The sequence below is a fragment of the Palaemon carinicauda genome, chromosome 20, assembly GCF_036898095.1.
Source record: "Palaemon carinicauda isolate YSFRI2023 chromosome 20, ASM3689809v2, whole genome shotgun sequence".
Lineage (NCBI taxonomy): Eukaryota > Metazoa > Arthropoda > Malacostraca > Decapoda > Palaemonidae > Palaemon > Palaemon carinicauda.
The window spans coordinates 42,324,719-42,346,119 of record NC_090744.1 but is presented as its reverse complement, the minus strand read 5'-3'; the positions used below and the strand labels follow the sequence as shown (position 1 = coordinate 42,346,119).

The window sequence follows — 21,401 nt, the reverse complement described above, 5'->3', positions numbered from 1 at the left end:
CCTCATCAAAACCTCTAATCTAGGCGCTTCTCAAGAAATGACTTTGACCACCCGCCAAATCAAGTAGGATGCGAAAGGCTTCTTAGCCTTCCGGACAACCCAAAAATATTTCAAGAGAAAGATTAAAAAGGTTCTGGAATTAGGGAATTGTAGTGGTGGAGCCCCCACCACTACTGCACTCGTTGCTACGAATGGTCCCAGAGTGTAGCAGTTCTCGTAAAGAGACTGGACATTCTTAAGATAAAAGACGCGAACACTGATTTGCTTTTCCAATAGGTTGCGTCGAATATACTTTGCAGAGATCTATTTTGTTTAAAGGCCACGGAAGTTGCGACAGCTCTAACTTCGTGTGTCCTTACCTTCAGCCAAGCTTGGTCTTCCTCATTCAGAAGGGAATGAGCTTCTCGTATTAACAGTCTGATAAAATAGGATAAAGAATTCTCTGACATAGGCAAAGATGGATTCTTAACTGAACACCATAAAGCTTCAGACGGGCCTCGTAAAGGTTTTTAAAATAGAACTTAAGAGCTCTTACAGGACATAATACTCTTTCTAGTTCATTTCCAACCATACGATAAGTTTGGAATATCGAACGATATTGGTCAAGGCCGAGAAGGCAGCTCGTGTTTGGCTAGAAAACCAAGTTGTAGAACATGTAGCCGTTTCGGATGAGAATCCGGTGTTCTTGCTGAAGGCATGAATCTCACTGACTCTTTTAGCTGTGGTTAAGCATATCAGGAAAAGAGTCTTAAAGGTGAGATCTTTCAGGGAGGCTGATTGAAGCGGTTCGAACCTGTCTGACATAAGGAATCTTAGAACCACGTCTAAATTCCAACCAGGTGTAACCAAACGACGCTCCTTCGTGGTCTCAAAAGACTTAAGGAGGTCCTGTAGATCTTTATTGTTGGAAAGATCTAAGCCTCTGTGACAGAAGACTGATGCCAACATGCTTCTGTAACCCTTGATAGTGGGAGCTGAAAGAGATCGTTCTTTCCTCAGATATAAGAGGAAGTCAGCTATTTGAGTTACAGAGGTACTGGTCGAGGATACGGATACTGACTTGCACCAGTTTCGGAAGATTTCCCACTTCGATTGGTAGACTCTAAGGGTGGATGTTCTCCTTGCTCTAGCAATCGCTCTGGTTGCCTCCTTCGAAAAACCTCTAGTTCTCGAGAGTCTTTCGATAGTCTGAAGGCAGTCAGACGAAGAGCGTGGAGGCCTTGGAGTACCTTCTTTACGCGTGGCAGACGTAGCAGGTCCACCCTTAGGGGAAGTGTTCTGGGAACGTCTACTAGCCATCGAAGTACCTCGGTGAGTTCTTCTCTCGCGGGCCAGAGGGAAGCAACTAGCGTCAACTTTGTCCCTTCGTGAGAGGCGAACTTCTGCAGTACCTTGTTGACAATCTAGAACGGAGGGAATGCATATAGATCTAGATGTGACCAATCTAGTAGAAAGGCATCTATATGAACTACTGCTGGGTCCGGGATAGGTGAGCAAAGTATTGGGAGCCTCTTGGTCATCGAGGTTGCGAAGAGATCTATGGTTGGCTGGCCCCAGGTGGCCCAAAGTCTCTTGCATACATCCTTGTGGAGGGTCCAATCTGTTGGAATTATTTGTCCCTTCCTACTGAGACAATCTGCTATGACATTCAAGTTGCCTTGGATGAACCTCGTTACTAGTGAAAAGTCTAGACCTGTTGAACAGGTGAGGAGGTCTCTTGCGAACTCGTACCATGTCAGAGAGTAGGTCCCTCCTTGCTTGGAGATGTACGTCAAAGCAGGGTGTTGTCCGTGTTCACCTCCACCACTTTGCCTTGAAGGAGAGACCTGAAGCTTTCCAGGTCAGACGTACTGCCAGTAGCTTCTTGCAGTTGAAATGCATTGTCCTTTGACTCGAGTTCCATAATCCCGAGCATTCCCTACCGCCTAATGTCGCACCCCAGCCTACGTCCGATGCGTCCGAGAAGAGAACGTGGTTGGGAGTCTGAACAGTCAGGGGAAGACCCTTTCAAAGGTTGATAAAGTCCTTTCACCAAGTCAGACCAGACTTTATCTTTCCGGAAACCGGGATCGAGACCGCTTCTAGCGTCTTGTCCTTTTCCAGTGAAAAGCTAGATGATACAGAAGAGGACGGAGGTGTAGTCTTCCAAGTGACACAAATTGAACCACGGATGACAGTGTCCTAACCAGACTCATCCACAGCCTGACAGGGCAGCGTTCCTTCTTCAGCTTCTTCTGGATGGATAGCAGGGCTGGGGGTTGATCGTCTTGTTCAGAAATGTCCTCATCAGAGGGTTCCTCATCCGAAACTGATGAGGAAACGGCAACGGAGTGGGCAACGTCTGACTCGCTGAATCCGGCCGCACTGGTGGATGCGTGACGGAGCCGGACACAAGATCATGGTACTGCTGCACAGTCTGTGAACTGTCAACCATGGGGACGCGAGGAAGAACAGCGTCAACCCGAAACTGTCTAGACTGTCTGGGTTGTGCAGTCAACCCCCTACCGGGTTGCTGAGGTTGCCGCACTGCGTCACAACAAGTCACCTCTGCTGGTTGTTGAACGTCTTCCTAGTGACACACTGAACGTCCACAACCACCTCCGAGTCGCTTAACGTCAACGTGCGACTGGCAACCCACACTGGGTCGCATCGGTGGAGGAACCACCTCAACTGGCGGACGCGAGTAGGATACCTCAGCGTCAACAGGGCGCACAACCAACCGGTAGGAAGGTTGTTGGCCAGAAGGTTCTTCTCCGTAAAAAATCCTCTATCAAGGACACAAGCTTGGACTGCACGTCTTGCAACAAAGCCCATTAGGGTCTATGGGAGCAGGTGTGGCAACAGACGGGGTTAGCGACTGAAGCGGAACCATTTACCATCCCTGGAAGCCTTGTTATGCTTTAATTAAAGTCCATAGGAGGCTAAGCAGCTTAAGGCTCCTCTCCAAATGACAGAGTCCTCAAAGGAATATCAGTAGGAGGGAGAACAGCACTTTCTCATCTACAGGAACCATGTCCGAGAAAAGCTAGGTTATCTCAGTGAGGGACTCACTCGTGCATAAGCAGCAGACCAGAAGGCAACGTTATGTAACTGCTTGACAGTCTGTGAACTGTCAAAAACTGAACTGTCAACCACAACAGGTGCGTGAGGACATACAGCACTGGTGCATTAGTAGCAGACCAGAAGGCAACGTCATGTAACTGCTTGACAGTCTGTGAGCTGGCAACAACCAAAGCTGTGTGGGGAAGCCTCAACTCCTGACTGACTAGTCTGCTGCGGGCGAGTGGCGGTAACCACAGTGGGTTGCGGAGGCTGACACACCGTGTCAAAACACGGCAGCTTGTGGTAGCTCACGCACGGCAACGGAGTCTGTGGGAGTCAGCATGCGTCTGGCAGGGTCGACTGCGCATGGGTGGAGGAGCTCTCACAACAAGAGTGTGGGAGCAGGCAGCCGCAGCGTCTGCTGGGCGCACAACCGTGGCAGGTTGTAGGCAAACGGGTGCATCGTCAACCTTCTCCGCAGTCGGAGTGTGGGAGCAGGCAACAACCAAAGCGGAGTGGTGGTGCGTGGTGGGGACTGCCGTGGGTTGCGGAAACTAACGCATCGCGTCAAAACACGGCAGCTTGACTCCACCTTCCCACTGCTGATGCGGTAGCTCACGCATGTTAACGGAGGGTGCCGCACGTCGGCTAACGTCAACATGCGTCTGGCAGGGTCGATTGCGCATCGGAGGTGGAGCTCTCCGCAGCCGGAGTGTGGGAGCAGGCAGCCTCAGCGTGAGCTGGGCGCACAACCGTGGCAGGTTGTAGGCTAACGGGAGCAGTGTCAACCTTCTCCGCACGAAACTCCTGCATAACCGCAGCTAACTGAGTCTGCATAGACTGCAGTAAAGACCACTTAGGGTCTACAAAAACGGCAACAGATGGAGCTACTGTCCGTTGTGACTGAGGGTCTAAAACAGCTGGTGCGGCAACAGACGGAGTTACTGCCTGTTGCGGTACCACCTTGCCTCTCTTGGGAGGTGTGCAGTCGTCGGATGACTACAGCGAGTCCGAACTGACCCAGTGGCTACACCTGGGCCGTTGGACTTGCGCGGAAGGGACCGACTTGCACTTAAAAAGCTGCAAGATGTGGTCCATGGTTTCTTACGAGAAACCTCTTCCGCAGACGAGGAATAAATGGGCTCTCTCGTCTTTGTGTGGGTGGGGCGATCTTGGGTAGATACGCCCGAAACCACGGAGGGAAAAACGTCTGTTCGTTGATCAAGGCCTGTGGAACCCATAAGTCGTTCGACATTACTTCTCCCCTGGGCTTGGGAGCTTGTAAGAGGTCCCGGACTAGGTGAACGACTGGCACGAACAGACGAACCCTCGGACGCAACACTGTAACACTTTGCGCATATCACTTTATCACTTTGATTTTCTGTTTTGCACTTATTTCACTGAAATCGAAACTTTAACTGATTTCTACCTGAAACACGCAATCCTATCCTTCATTAAAAGGTAGTAATGCGAAAACAGTCGTACAATGCAACAGAAAAACATATATAAAGATAAAGAATTCAGTGGCTGGAAAAGAGACTAAACACTAGATCAAATAAACTACGTTTACAATCTCTCACCGCACATAGCCTGGGAACAAGAATAAAACCCTAGAAACGTTTTACCTTCTTCCCCTACAGCGACTAGGGAGGAGAGTAAAAAACGAGAACAACGTTACCAGCTTGAACGAAACTTTTATTCTCCTCTCTCTCCCTCCGTCTCTATCTCTCTCTCTCTTTCTCTCTTGATTTAGCACCTGAGAGAAGAGCCCAATTATATAACGTTAAAACATGTTATTTGCTAAAGGAAAAAACTGAAAGGTTTTCCAAATAAAAAGTTCCTTTAATTTAGAATTTAAACCATTTAAGCTAAGAAAGAATGAACGAAACGCTAGAATAGGTTTACTCTTACTGCAAAGTGAAACCGTGATACACTCTATCTCTATCGTAACGATAGAGCGCATGTTGAACGTCCTGAACGTAAACAACTGCGTAGACTAAAAACTAAACTTTAGTTCATCTTTGAAAACAGTACGAGACTATCAAAGAAATTCTTTCATAAAGCATTAAAATTTAAAAAGTATTAAATTCTTTAAAGGTTAAATACGATATAACGGGCTCAATGTTAATTAACTTCGGTTCCAAGTTAGGACCGCCTACTAACAGGAAAGGTCGCATATAAACAAACATAAAAATTTATTGTTATATGTTTATAAAAAATGGAAAGTTAATCGAAGAGGCCTATAAAGGCGGAGAGATATAAAATATATAGATCTATAACGTGTTAAGAAAAATTACCAAAAAACCTAAACACACTTCCGTCTAAGGGAAGGGTCGGCCATTTAAAAGTGAAAGAGAGTCCATACTCTCTTCGTCACCATAAATAAATCTATCCAAAACGAGTTCAAGTTTTGAAATGAAGATAAAACCCCTGCATAGCGAAAGCTCAAAACTGGAAAAGTGTACTTCACCAAATCGTTGTGAAAACAAATCCAGTTAGTAACAGCGTATTTAGTAGGTCTTGCCAGTGGCACGACAGAGAGAAAATTGGTTCTATGTTGACATCGAGTACTTGAGTACCTACTTGACAGATGGCGCTGTTGATGTACACCCCCACCTGTATAGCGATCGCTGGCGTATTCCGCCCGTAGGTTTTTTCTGTCGGGCAGCAGAGCTGACAGCTATATGATCATCGGGTAAGTTTAATATTGAAAATTATGCATTTCCTTTCAAGTTGGGAAAGAGATGAATTTCAAGGTCAAGACACATGTATGTTCATTATAAAGGATATGCAATACCGAGGAGATAGGGTAGGTATCCTAATAGTAATGCTACACGGCACACAAAGAATAGTAATTAGAAAAGGAAAGATAACATTTATACTGAAAAAGTCTTACAAATCTGACAATGCCATACTAAGGTATGTCTACACAATAAAATAAACAGTAAAATAAATAAGAATTCTTACCATAGCCAGAAATATATTGTTCCCCAAAATATTTACAGATAACTTTTCTTTTAAAGAAACTCTGAAATGTCTCCTAATTTTATTAACCCTTTTACCCCCAAAGGACGTACTGGTACGTTTCACAAAACTCATCCCTTTACCCCCATGGACGTACCGGTACGTCCTTGCAAAAAAATGCTATAAAAAATTTTTTGTTCATATTTTTGATAATTTTTTGAGAAAATTCAGGCATTTTCCAAGAGAATGAGACCAACCTGACTTCCCTGTGACAAAAATTAAGGCTGTAAGAGCAAAATTAAAAAAAAAATATACTGCAAAATGTGCTGGGGAAAAAAAACCCCTTGGGGGTTAAGGATTGGAAATTTCCAAAGAGCCTAGGGGTAAAAGGGTTAAGGGTTAGGCAAATGACATACCCACATACCAGATTGTGACTTGTCCGATAGTCCTAACAAATGTAAAAATGCTTATGGTTAATACAGTATGATTTAACTAACCTTCTGTTTAGTGAGAAGCCAGGTCTTTGCTCTGGCCACCAATACTACCAGGAAATCACGCCATGCTGGTAATAATAGTTCTCGGACATTACTATCAGAACTAGAATCAGTTTCTAGGTACTTTATAATATGCTGAAAGTAAAAATATATCACATAATTAAAAGGCAGTGGAACTGGAAAAGCAAAGCAGGAAAATAATGTCAAAAGAAAATAAAATGTTACACAACTAGTAAAATTTGTATACCAAAAGGAACTTAGTTAACATCTAAATATGTTAGGAGAAATTTTTAAAAATATCATTTAATTTTATCTAATAAAAACCACCAACTACTAAAAATTTACTAATGAATGTCACTTGGGAAATAAGACAAAATAATACCCAGAAATTCAATCACTTAAAAGTCTTTATAGCCAATTAACTCATCCTTACATTAATTTACCTACATAATTCTCATCTAAATAATTCGCAACATTACATGATCTACATTTGATTCACAAATATTAAAAAAGCAATAAGATTGTAGTTATCTTTTATATAATTGAAAATGTCATGTACCTTAGACCACTGACATATAGTTCCATTCATTGGATCACAAAACTTATCCATAACATTCTTCAGCGAGGAACGAGGTTCAGTTTCTGAGGCAAACAATTGGTGAGCTAATATCCTGAGTGTGTGACCAGCAACTGCATCACTCATTTCACCTGTAAAGAAGTGCAGTAATAAAGTGTATCTACATTAGCAATCAGTTATAAATTACAATATCACACATTTTTAAAGCAATTAGTATTATTTTCTTACCTAAAGTATACAAATTCAAGTCCTTAAATAGGAGTGCAGGTATATACTATCCCAATTATCTAGTACTGGCTTTTATTTTTCTTTCCTCATTTTTCACATACTGTGTCTTATACAATAGCTTTGTTGAACTCTATTAAATGCATTCTCTACTGCCTTGTGGGGTATACCTCTTAAAGTAAAGACTAAGAGAAGGAAAACTCCAAAATAAAACCATGCCAGTTGGTCTGGCTGCAAGGCGAGATCTGGAGGACTAGAATATCGGCAGACCAATGCAACTCCACACCACAGTCTTGCATGTCGCACGTGTGCCGCAGGAGGAAGGTGTGGAGCCAGAAAGTGTAGGCACTGCTCTGGCAAAGTGTTGTCCACCCTAAAAGGCATGCCAATGGCTTTTTCAGTCCAACTATTGTCTCCCTAACACCCTCTTTATTTCCTTTCTCTCCCTTTCCTCCTAACCCTACCTAAAAAGACCAGTGGCAAAGGGACAAGGGTGGTGGGAGTAGGCTTGGTGTAGCTGGAAACTCTTAGCCCAGATCTGCAGACTGGCGACAGGCATGTGATGGCCGCTTTCCCTGTGAACATGACCACACAGGAACTCGGTACTGCACCTGTGACTGAGCAGGCCTAACCAGGAGTACCACTGTTCACCCCAACTGAGAAAGGTCCTATAAAAGGTGGGCTAAACATCGGTGGTCACACCATCCCTGTCATTGGACAGCTGCACCCAATAACGCACCGTATATGCAGCCATGAAATAGTCTCAAGAGAACTCGCCAAATTCAACATTGATGTGGCTCCACTCAGTAAGACTAGAATATCTGGCGAAGGGCAAAATACTTTTTTTGGGAAAGGGAATAACCCGGAAGACCAACGTTCCCAGGGTGTTGGCTTTACAGTTAAGACCCAATTAGTAAAAGCCCATAACCTGACACCACATGCAATTAATGAAAGAATCACCTCCCTAAGACTACCATTCTTGAAAAAAAAGTTCAACACGCTAGTATCAGTGTATGCCCCAACACTAGATGCGGAAGACCATGTCAAAGGTGCCTTCTACCAACAGCTTGAAACTGCCATATCCCAAATTCCAGCTGGGGACCGTCTCCTTCCCTTAGGGGATTTTAACGCCAGAATGGGGGGAGACCATGAACTCTGGCACAACATAATCACCAGGCAAGGCGTGGGAAACTGCAATGATGATGGCCTCCTCCTCCTTGGTCTCTGTGCTGAAACATCACAAGGACACAGTTCAGACTCCCAATTTAATTTAAGACCACCTGGAAACATCCTAGATCAAAACACTGGCATATCTTAAATTATGCAATTGTTAGACAGCACAAAAATGAGGTTTTGATGATGAGAAGCATGCCTGGAGCCAATGACTGCTGAACAGACCACCAGCCACTCATCACAAAATTAAAACTAATCATCAAAAGGAAGCTACGTAATATCCAACAAAACAAAGCCAGAAGATACGACACTGATAAATTAAAAGATCCTGATACAGTACACCTTGAGCTATCCAAGAAGTAATCCAGCAGAACCTACCAGCCAGAGAACCATCAATCGACGCTGAATGGACTAACTTACGAGATGTCATCAATGAAGTTGCAAGATCAGTAATCGACCACCAGAGCAAACAGCACCAGGACTGGTTTCACGACAATGACATAGATATTAAGTCCCTTATTAACGCAAAACGGAAAGCTCACATATACCTCAACCAAGACCCTAATTGCCACCCAAAGAAGGCTAAATGTTCACAAGCAATGTCAGTGTTAAGCCAGGCTTTGAGAAATACAAAATGAATGGCGGCAACAAATAGCTCAAGACCTACAAGGTTATGCCGACAGTAGGGACCTTAAAAGCTTCTGTGCAGGTAAAAAGAAAATTTTTTGGACCAAAGCACACTGCTGCAGGGACACTCTTGGCAGCAGACAACACCATCCTCATGGAAGATAAAGAGATTCAGAACCATTGGGTAGAACATTTCAACATCTTACTGAACAGGAACTCATCAGCCCAACAAGACTTCCTATGAAATATGCCACAACATCCACCCCAATTATGGATGTCCCTACCACCAACATTTCAAGAATTCAATGCAACTTTAAAACAAATACGTCAAGGGAAGACCGCACGACTGGACACATTCCCACTGAACTTCTGACCCATGGCAGTTTAGTCCTGAAGACGCATCTTCACTCCCTCATACTAAAATCATGGGAGGAAAAGCAGGCCCCCAATGATTGGAAAGACACACTCCTTGTCACCATATTCAAAAGGAGATAGAAGAGAATGTGGGAATTATAAAGGGATATCCTTGCTATCAATTGCAGGGAAGGTCTTAGCAAGGACCCTACTAAATAGAAAGAATCATGCCAGAATTCCAGTGTGGTTTCCATCCATCTAGAGGAACCATAGACATGATTTTTTGTGTTTACCAACTACTAGAAAAATCAAAAGAACAGCATAGACCTATGTTCCTAATTTTCTACGACCTCGAAAAAGCATACGACAGCGTACCAAAAACAGCCATGTGGTCTGTCCTCAATCACTTTGGAATCCTTGAGCCTTTTGTTTACACTATCACAGTCCTACATGATGGGATGACAACTTCCACCAAAGCAACTTGTCAGCCCGTTACCAATCACATGTGGACTAAAATAAGGATGTGTATTGGCTGACCCTTTTCTCTTTATACTTAGCTGCCATGCTATATGAAGTACCCCACAACAACCCAGGGGTTGTGATAAAATACAGATTACACGGAGGAATTTTCAAACTGGCCAGACTCAAATACCAGTGCATCACCAACAATGTGACAGAACTACAGTATGCAGATGACAATACTGCCTTAGCCCACACCTAAGCAGAACTACAAGAATCGGTGGATAATTTCCATGCTGCTTACACATGTTTTGGCCTTACAGTTAACAAGGCCAAACTAAGATATTGGCCCAGCCAAAGAGCAGGGGAAAATCCACCAGTAACTAACATCACCATGGATGGAACCACCATTGAATACGTCGAACACTTCCCACACCAGGAAAGCATCTTTTCCATCCAGAGCACCTCCTCCAAAGAGATTGAAAACAGGTTACAAGCTGGCCACACTGCATATGGGCAACTATCCACCAGGGTGTTCATGAACAAAGATCTAACTACCCATACAAAGGTGATGGTATATACAGTAATGTCATTATAGTATCTACCCTGTTATAGGCATGCGAGACTTGGACCCTTTATAGTAGGGACCTCAAAAACTGGAACAATTCCACCAGAAAAAACAAAGAGCAATAATGAAAATCAAATGGAACGGCTGTGTCCATACCCCAGTTCCTGAAAGAGCCAACGTCACCAGCATCGAGGCTATGATCATGAAACACCGCCTAAGATGGTCTGGCCATGTGATGCGCATGGAGGACGCAAGGTTACCAAAGAAAATACTCTTCAGCGAGTTAAATACAGGTACAGGTAATCACCCTACAGGCCACCGTATCCTTCGATTTAAAGACCAATTCAAGGAAGCTAACATAGACCCCAACACCTTCGAAGCTTCAGCAAGCAACATGAACGAGTGGAGAAGCAAAGCTAAAGTGGGCACGGACCTCTTTAAAGAGAATAGAAGAGCCAACCTGTTAGCTAAACAACAGCAACGGGCAGAAAGAACTCGTTAACCACAACCACCTCCAACGATTCTGTGTGATCAATACCCTCGATTATTCAGGGCACGAATTGGTCTTATGAGCCATATTCGGATAAGAGTACATGCCGCCGCTGACGACTTTCAGCGATGGATTCTGCTGTTAAAACTTTAACAAGGTGCCGGTATTCCCAGTTAACTCACCGTTAACACGAGTTCTGCTAACCCGATTTCAAAGTTACACGAGTTCAAATTTATTAAGATATATTCTGTTACAACGAAATGTCCGATGTTACGTGAGTTGAATTTCCCGCCTAACAGCAAGAGCAAGAGAAAGAAGTTAATATGAATCTATTTGAGCTGACAACCAAATAAATTTTAGTTTTTAATGTAGTACCAAAGAAAATACAGTAATATAATTTTACGAATAAATGTACATACATACTTGTAAATGTAGATGATTACAATTTAGCATGTTTACAGTACATCGTGGATCTTTATTTGTGAATGTAGTTTGCTCTAAGATAGTATAAAACAGAAAAATTTTGTAAGCTTAAATAACAAATTAAGTTATAAAAATTATACTGTGTTAGTATAAAATAAACTTAATGGCTACATTTATAAACATTTATATTCAACATCTTTGTTTACATAGCATACGTAGATGGCTGTGGATCGTCAGCGTTAACAGCTGATTCGTCTGTTATTGTTACTGTTCGATACGCATTTTTTCTGGGGGGCCTGTGACGGCCGGTGAGAAAGGTCCTTCCTTATACCTTTCCTAATATAAATCTTCCAAATATACTAGAGAAAGATAAAAGCATGGAATGCAGAGGTTACAACCCTCGCGCGAACACCTTGTAGGTGTCGTGTATTAAACAAAGGCGTGTGTAAACCACTATTCACAGGTTGTCTTCCATTTAGATAATCCCTTCATCAATGGGGAGGGCCGTGACAGGCCCTAGATAACATGGTTGAACTCCCCAACGACACCTACCACGCGCGCCCTCTAGGACATCCTTCTTTAATTGGACTTCAAGCAAGCATAGTTTTTTTTGGGCACAGTGTTTTTTCGAAGAATTTCTCGTTACGTATTTCAACATGACTGACGTTGTTACTTCACTCTTACCAATGTTAAGTACCATAGTTTGTTTTGGCAGTTTTTGACAGTACCGGGCATTTGTTCTATTTCCATTATGGTGGTTTTTAGTTTTGGAAGCGATTGTCCTGCCGAGATATCGGCAGCCATTTTGGGTATGTTCGCTTCGGTAAATTTTCTAGTTAATTTTGCCCATCTGGTACTCTGTCGGATAGGTTATATCACTTACGTTTTATGGCCTTTTATGTTATCATTAATTATTATTAATTTTTACTATGGTATTTATTTGCTTGCAAGTCCAATTTGGACCTACGAAGAATAGCGATTTAAGATAGCGTTTTAAAGCATAGTAACGGTTTAAAGCTTAGTGTTTTAAAGCATAGTAACGATTTAAAGCTTAGCGATTTAGTCTGTTAATTTGTACCCTCCTGGAGGGTTCGTTTTAGACTATATCCTTGTTTTTTGGTTACGTTGTCGTTATTCTTCGTTATTACTATTACTAAGAAAAGCAATCAATTTTATTAAATTTCTTATTTATTGTGTGATGTTAATTTTTAATATGTAACCTTGAGAGCGAAAGCATAGAGTGCTCGTTTCCTGTTCTACAGGTATGAGTTATCCTTTCTCTCGTTTTCTTTGAGTAAGAGAGGTGAATTTCCCGTTCTCCGTTTTTATACGATCACGGGTTATTCAGGCCTCTTCTCAGTATCAGAATTGATGATAGTACGTTTAATATTATAAACGATTTATTGATGTGGTTACTGTTAATATAGCTAACACTATTATTAGGTACGTTAGTGTATGAGTCATTAATTGGGGTCGTTTTATACCGACACCCTTAGCTCCGCCTTGAGTTATGCTCCGCTATAATGGATACTCATTGGGTGAGAACTAGTTATCGTTCCGGAGCAGATTTTTGGAGTGCAACGGTGAAATCCGGCACTCGGACTCCGGCTGAAGCCTTTTACACACGAACCTTTGTCATGTTTGATCACAATTACACAGTTAAGGCCCCCGTTTTCATCGTATCTCCGGCTTCACTGGAGATAACTCATTCATTGAGGATAATGTTATCGTACCGGAGACGGTCACGATTTCACGATGACGGGCCTTTGCTACCGGACCTCCGGTAAAAACAGCGATCAAGCAGGAGTCCAGAACCGGAGTTAACAGTGTGATATCGATGAAGTTTAGAGATTCATGCTATGTGGTTACTGGTTTTCTATTATAATTTCTTATTTTATTAAGGTGTTAGCTACTACCATACTCACACATTAATTAAGATTTAAGTGTTTCTGATTCATAAGTCAATGACAAGAATCTCAAGGAACATCCAGACTTATGTCTTCTTTCTTTTTACAGAAAGTCCGCTGCACTGCCAGGGGCTGCTCCGCTGCCTTTACTGATTCCATGGGCCATGATCTATGCCGGGCCCATGCCCATTGCGCCATATCCTTCTCTCGGGAACCGGGACAAGCCCCCTATACGATATGGTTTCCGGAGGCATGCATGCTCTGCTATGGGCTGTCAGCCCTACTCCTGAGCGAGGAGGTAAGTTGGTTCTAGTGGCCCTGTTAATATTCTTTGCGAAGAATTAATTGCTCTTTGTATATTGACTTCAGTTTTGACTTCATCATTAATTCCCTCTCTTCTTTCAGGCTGATGATGAATCTCTCAGGGAGGCGAGAGCTACTCTCCGGACTTGGGTGTCAGGGTTTGGGAGGAATGCGCCTGCTGGCGCACCCTATCTTCTTGATGGAGACATGGCTTCTCGCCTATTCCCAGGCTCTACTACTGCAGCAGTTCCACCGGAGACAGCGGCCCCGTTAATTGAAGTGATTAGAGAAACCATTCTAACTGAGGAAGAGGTTTTAGTGACGGAGGCCGAGCCCTACCTAGGTCTGGACGAGGAACCCATGGATGAGCAGGTAGGTGGTGTTGAGTTGGTGGACCCCCTTTCACCCCACACTCCTTCCTCTTCTACTTCCTTTCACGGCTTTGATAAACCTACGGCTTCTACTCTAGGTTCCTCCATTCCTGTACGACCCAAGGTGAAGCCACTACGTACCTTTAAGCCTTCAGCTTTGCCATTATCAGTGTCACCGGTTCCGGGACCCTCAAAGGATCCTGATGTTCATATTGCTATACCTAAAACCGTGACTCCTAAGAAGTCAAAGTCTACTAAGTCCAGGGCTTCGTTAGAGGATCAAGCTCGGGAGCCCCCTTTATCCGCCGCCATGGTCAGGGATATTGTGAAAGAGCAGATACAACAATATCTTCAACAGTCTAGGGCAGACCGAGGAGCTATGACGGAGCTCAAAGATATGGTGGCAAGTCTCATCCGTTCCGGAACTCAGATGCCCCCTCCTTCAGCCCCGGACGCATCGAAGTTACCTCCCTTCGAGAAAAACAACCCTTGGAGGTTTGTCTTACATGCTCCATATATTGATGGTGCCATAACTCTAGAGGGCATAGGCACCCGTCCTCTAGAGGACTTAGAATTTTACCCTCCGGGACTAGAATTCCCATTCAACGGCTTCGTGCGATTGAAAGAACATGCCTTGGTTAGGTTAGACAAGGTACCGAAGGAAACGGTAATATTCCCTAAAGAGCAGGCCCAATCTTTCTGGGCCAGGACGTTGTCAGACTGGGGTTGCACTAATTCCAAGCTCACCCCACACAAAGGAGCCTACACCATATTTACAGCTTCTCCAGGTATTACCTTGCCTATTACAGATAAAGTGGCAGCTCTTACTTTTCAGGCTATCAAAGAAGGTTCTGCCATGCCAGCTCTTAAAGAGACCGATCCCACCTCCATGCTCATTCCGAGTACCGTTACTATCTGGGATGATGCCCCCGCTACTTTCACAGTAGGGAAGTTAGACCCAGACTGTGCCTCTAATCTGTTCTCCGAGAAGCTTCCTAAATTACCAGATATTCTTCTCAAGACTGAGTTTGAGGCACGGAATAGGTTGGCTAGGTCTCTCCACTCCATTACCTCCGTGGAGTCCCTAACCTCACTTTACCCGACCGAGACCATGTTCCGGATATTCACAAAGAACCTGTCTCTGTCCTTCCAAATCGACTTACACGAGTTTTGTTCGGCTCGGGTTAGTTGCAGGAAGCACGTTCTTTCTGAGGCCACGATCAGGCATGAACCGAATAGGCTGATAGCTTCCCCCTGCTGGGGTAAGAACCTTTTTCCTCAGGAGGAGGTGAACAAGGTACTACAAGACGCTGCGAGAGCAAATCAAAATTTGCAAGTGAGGTGGGGCCTCACTGCCAAAAAGAGGGTTGAAGGGCAAAAACAAACCTTCTTCAGGAAGAAACAGAGGTTTGCCCCTTACAAGACGAGCCGAGGTCACTACCAACAATCGTCGATTGCCCACTCGTCTTCACAGTCTCCCACTGCTTCGTCTCCTCTACAGCCGAAACACCCTCAACAGGTGGTCTACCTCACTGCTCCCCCAGGTACCCAACCCAACCCCGTTTGGATGCCCTCACCCGCATACATCCCTAGCTACGGACCCTCAGGTCCCTTTCGTGGACACCAGAGAGGTAGCTACAGGGCTAGAGGACAGTTCCGTCAACGAGGCGGACCTAGGACAAGGGGTTCTCGAGGAGGGAAAGAACCTAGATTCACTCCCTCGCAATGATATAGTTCCGGTAGGGGGGAGACTTTACCACTTTCGAGACCGTTGGACCTTCAGTCCGTGGGCTCACAGCATAGTCTCCAAAGGCTTGGGGTGGAAATGGTCACAAGGTTCCCCTCCTCCACCAGTGACCTTCTTCCAGAGACCCACATCCATTCTGAGAGAGTACACCACCGAGTTACTACAGAAAAAAGCAATCAAACGGGTTCGATCGCTGAAGTTCCAAGGCCGCCTGTTCACAGTTCCGAAGAAAGGCTCGTCGGCATTGAGAGTGGTCCTGGACTTGTCAAAGCTAAATTCTTACATCCTCTGCGACAAGTTCCGGATGTTGACCATCTCTCAGGTACGTACCCTGCTTCCCCGTGGGGCCGTCACCACCTCTATCGATCTTACCGACGCCTATTATCACGTACCAATAGCTCGAAACTTCTCTCCTTACCTAGGTTTCCGTCTAGGCAGGAAAGCCTTTGCATTCAAAGTCATGCCCTTCGGCCTCAACATTGCACCCAGGATATTCACGAAACTGGGAGAGACGGTGCTAGAACAACTCAGGAACCAAGGGATTCAGATCGTTGCTTATCTGGACGATTGGCTTATTTGGGCTCGGTCAGCCCTGGAGTGCAACAGAGCTACGAAGAAAGTACTTCGTTTTCTCGCCAACCTGGGATTTCGGGTCAATCTCCAAAAATCCCGCCTACTTCCATCAGACCGCTTCGAATGGTTAGGCATACAGTGGGACCTTGCACGGCACAAGCTGGTTCTACCTCCCAAAAAGGTAAGAGAAATAGCTTCCAAGGTCAAGAATTTTCTAAAACACAGGCAGGTGTCCAGAAGAGCCTTAGAAAGAATCCTCGGCCTTCTGCAATTCGCCTCAGTAACAGATCGCCTATTGAAAGCCAAACTCAAAGACATCAATCGAGTTTGGAGAAAGAGAGCCACAGTACCTTTAAGAGACAAGGTCTCGAAAATCCCCTCTGTCTTGAAAATGAGATTACAGCCATGGTCCGAATCGAAGAACCTTTCCAAATCGGTTCCTCTTCAATTCCCACCCCCACAAGTGACAATTCATACAGACGCGTCTCTGAGTGGATGGGGGGGTTACTACGAACGTCAGATGTTTCAGGGCTCTTGGTCACCCGCCATGAAACACTTCCACATCAATGTTCTCGAAGCCATGGCAGTGTTCTTGACCCTGAAGAGGCTCTCTCCTCCGAGGTCGACCCACATCAGAGTAGTGTCAGACAGCACAGCCGTAGTACACTGCATCAACAGAGGAGGATCCAAGTCGCCCAACCTGAATCAGATCCTGGTCACTATCTTCACCTTGGCAGCAGAAAAGAACTGGTTCCTGTCAGCAACCCACCTAGCAGGAGTCCAGAATGTGATAGCGGACTCACTATCCAGGATGAAACCACTGGAATCAGAATGGTCTCTGGACATAATTTCATTCCAGTGGATACTCAGGCTGGTTCCGGGCCTTCAGGTAGATCTATTCGCAACTCAGATGAATCACAAACTTCCTTGTTATGTGACACCAAACATGGACCCTCAGGCTTATGCCATAGACGCATTAACCCTGGATTGGAACCATTGGAGGAAGATTTACCTATTTCCACCAGTGAATCTTCTAATGAAAGTATTGCACAAACTACGCTCCTTCCGGGGGACAGTGGCCTTAGTAGCACCTCACTGGCCAAAGAGCAGTTGGTTTCCTCTCCTCCTCGAGCTGAAACTCCGACCCTTCCGGATTCCATTCCCCAAACTAACCCAAGTAATTCAAACACAGACTGTGTCAGATTCCTCAAGGATAGCCAAAACCCTAACTTTGTGGACTTCATGAAGTTTGCAGCGCATAAAGACGCAAACATTGACCCAGAAAACGTTCTCTTCATCGAAGCGGACAAAAGGGACTCGACAATTCGTCAATATGATTCGGCTGTTAAGAAATTAGCAGGTTTCTTAAAGAATTCAGACCACACTCGTATGACTCCGAATTTAGCCATCTCGTTCTTTAGGTTCTTATTTGACAAGGGCTTGGCAGCTAGCACTATAACTACCATCAAGTCAGCTCTGAAGAAGATATTCCTGGTTGGGTTTAACATTAATCTAGCTGATTCCTATTTCTCATCTATTCCAAAAGCATGTGCTAGGCTTCGGCCGTTGGATCGGCCACAAAAAGTCTCTTGGTCTCTGAACAATGTCCTCAAACTCGCGTCGGACACTGACAACGAGTCCTGCTCTTATATCACTCTGCTTAGGAAGACGTTATTTCTATCAGCTATGGCCTCAGGTGCTAGAATCTCAGAACTAGCAGCGCTCTCACATAACCCGGAAAACATAGATTTCCTCCCTACAGGCGAAGTACTGCTTACCCCAGACAGAGCTTTCCTAGCAAAAAATGAGGACCCGCAAAATAGGTGGTCCCCTTGGAAGATCATCTCTCTTCCCCAGGATCCTTCGCTGTGTCCAGTCACTACTCTCAGGACCTTTTTAGCTAGATCTGCCACCCGCTCGTCTGGCCCCTTATTTATCAGGGAACAAGGTGGTACTTTGACCATTCAAGGTATCAGACAACAAATCCTCTACTTCATTAAACATGCTAACCCGGAATCATTTCCCCATGCTCATGATATACGGTCAATAGCTACCTCTATCAATTACTTCCAGAACATGGACTTTGATGACCTTAAAAAATACACGGGTTGGAAGTCTCCTATGGTTTTCAAACGCCACTATCTAAAGAACTTACAGGCCCTTAAATACCCTACGGTTGCAGCGGGGAGTCTTATCTCCCCCCATTAATCTCTGATTATTTCTTTATTCCATCTCTTCTCTCCTCCCTCCTGACCACCTCTCACACCACGTCGCCACTCTCCTGGGTGGTTCGTTAGCCCTAAGTTATTTTGCCATGTTTAATTGTTATGATTTAACTGTTATTGTAATTATCATTCCTGTAAAGTTTAGATATGCTTAGACATGTAAGGTTGATTCCTTTCACGACGGGACACTCAGGTGATCCCTGGTCCTCATATTATTTTAGCATTACATCCCCTATGCCTATGGCTAGTTTATGATTTATGTTTACTTACAGTATTATATTATTGCCTTACATGGTGTTTGTTTTCTCCTTATTATGTTATTAATTTATTGGGCTTGGAAGGCATTCTCTGGTACATTCTCACCGGCCGTCACAGGCCCCCCAGAAAAGTGATTTTGACGAAGGAAAAATCTATTTCTGGGAAGAGGCCTGTGACGCCCGGTGAAACCCTTCCCGGTTATTTGATACGGACCCCACCCCTCTTTTTCCTTGCCAAGCCATATGTTCTTGCAGAAGGATGTCCTAGAGGGCGCGCGTGGTAGGTGTCGTTGGGGAGTTCAACCATGTTATCTAGGGCCTGTCACGGCCCTCCCCATTGATGAAGGGATTATCTAAATGGAAGACAACCTGTGAATAGTGGTTTACACACGCCTTTGTTTAATACACGACACCTACAAGGTGTTCGCGCGAGGGTTGTAACCTCTGCATTCCATGCTTTTATCTTTCTCTAGTATATTTGGAAGATTTATATTAGGAAAGGTATAAGGAAGGACCTTTCTCACCGGGCGTCACAGGCCTCTTCCCAGAAATAGATTTTTCCTTCGTCAAAATCACTTAATAAGAAACTGGTCAAGTTTGTTGAACAGTGTTGTTCTTTCTTTCAAGGATTACGTAATATGAAACAAAATCATGTCAACAATACTCTGTTAAGCATACTTGTGATACTGTCGGGACCTTGAAAACAGCTCACAATTAAACCAAAATAAAAACAATTGGTAATTGCTGTTGTTAAAAAACATCTTGAATTAATAAAAGAAAAGTACAAAAATTATGAAACGAAGTTCAGATAACATCGAAAACCAAGATTATTTTACACATATTTCAGTTCATATACGTTATGTTGTTGGCTATTAAGCTACAGATGAGCTGATGAAATCGAATGACGGGTCTTAATTCAGCCTACGATCAAACATAGATTTAAGCAAAGTAAACGTTTATATTGTGTGTAATATTTATCTAACACTTTCTGAAGAAAAAAAAAAGATTAATGTATTTACTAACACTTTGTAATGAAACGAAGATTTCTGTTAAATCTGTTCTGTGTGTGTATAGTAAGGCACCTCAGAGAGAGAGAGAGAGAGAGAGAGAGAGAGAGAGAGAGAGAGAGAGAGAGAGAGAGAGAGTGTGTGTGTGTGTGTGTGTGTGTGTGTGAGGACGGTACGGGAGAGAAGCAACGACAGCCAACAGTGGTGACAAGAATAATGGGTCGGTGTGTGAATATACAATATTATTATTATTATCCATATTATTATTATTATTATCATTATTTTATTACTTGCTAAGCTACAACCCTAGTTGGAAAAACAGGATGCTATAAGCCCAGGGGCTCCAACAGGGAAAATAGCCCAGTGAGGAATGGAAAAAAAGGAAATAATATAAGTAATTAACAATCAAAATAAAACATCTTAGGAACTGTACCAACATTAAAATAAATATCTCATATATAAACTACAAAACCTTTAACAAAGTAAGAGGAGGAGAAATTAGATAGAATAGTGTGCCCGCGTGTACCCTCAAGCAAGAGAACTCTAACCAACGACAGTGGAAAACCATAATACAGAGGCTATGGCATTACCCAAGATTAGAGAACAATGGTTTGATTTTCTTGTGTCCTTCGCCTAGAAAAGCTGCTTACCATAGCTAGAGTCCCTTCTACTCTTATCAAGAGGAAAGCAGCCACTGAGCAATTACAGTGCAGTAGTTAACCCCTTGAGAGAAGAACTGTTTAATAATCTCAAGTGTTGTCAGGTGTATGAGGACAGAGGAGAATATGTAAAGAATAGCCCAGAATATTCGGTGTATGTGTAGGGCAAAGGGAAAGTGAACCGTAACCAGAGAGAAGGATCCAATGTAGTACTGTCTGGCCAGTCAAAGGACCCAATAACTCTCAAGCAGTAGTATCTCAACGGGTGGCTGATGCCCTGGCCAACCTACTACCACTGGGTAATAACGTATTTTACTATAAAACAAATATAAGTAGAGTAAGAATGTGTGTTTTTATTGTTTCTGTGACTGTCAAATATATCAATAATGTGTTTGTTCAAGTTTCATCGTAACAAAATCCCAAAATAGATAGACTTTCCCAATGTCAAGGAATGTAACATCCCCTATTACCATTATTTCTTATGTAGAAATTATTTTCTGATAACATGATTTATGTTAACATATTTCCAGGAACATAACTCGTGCTAACGGGGAGTTAACTGTACTTGATGTTTCAACTAACTGTTGAAAAATTGCCAAAACATGGAAAAGAGAGGCAAGAAGGTGTAATTGTAAAGAGAGGCAAAAAGGGATTTTGACGAAGGAAAAATCTATTTCTGGGGAGAGACCTGTGACGCCCGGCGAAAAAGTCCTTCTTTGTACTTTTTCTGATATAAATCTTCCAAATATACCAGAGAAAATTAAAAGCATGGAATGCAGAGGTTACAACCCTCGCGCGAGCACCTTGTTGGTGTCGTATATCTAACAAGGGCGTTTGTAAAACACTATTCACAGGCTGTCTTCCATTTAGATAATCCCTTCATCAAAGGGGGAGGGCCGTGACAGGCCCTAGAGAATACAGTTGGGTTACCCTACCGACACCCACCACTCGCGCTC

General features: G+C 43.8%; 1 protein-coding gene across 1 annotated transcript in view; it reads right to left on the bottom strand.

Moving 5' to 3' along the window:
• LOC137660303 (nucleoporin NUP188-like) overlaps window positions 1–21,401 on the bottom strand; it is a 163,798-nt gene that overhangs the window by 41,891 nt on the left and 100,506 nt on the right. Inside the window, exons 18-19 of the mRNA XM_068395097.1 lie at window positions 7,060–7,208; window positions 6,504–6,635 (exon numbers count right to left, since the gene is read on the bottom strand). Coding sequence (XP_068251198.1) covers window positions 6,504–6,635; window positions 7,060–7,208 — 281 coding nt within the window. The remainder of the gene's footprint in view (window positions 1–6,503; window positions 6,636–7,059; window positions 7,209–21,401) is intronic.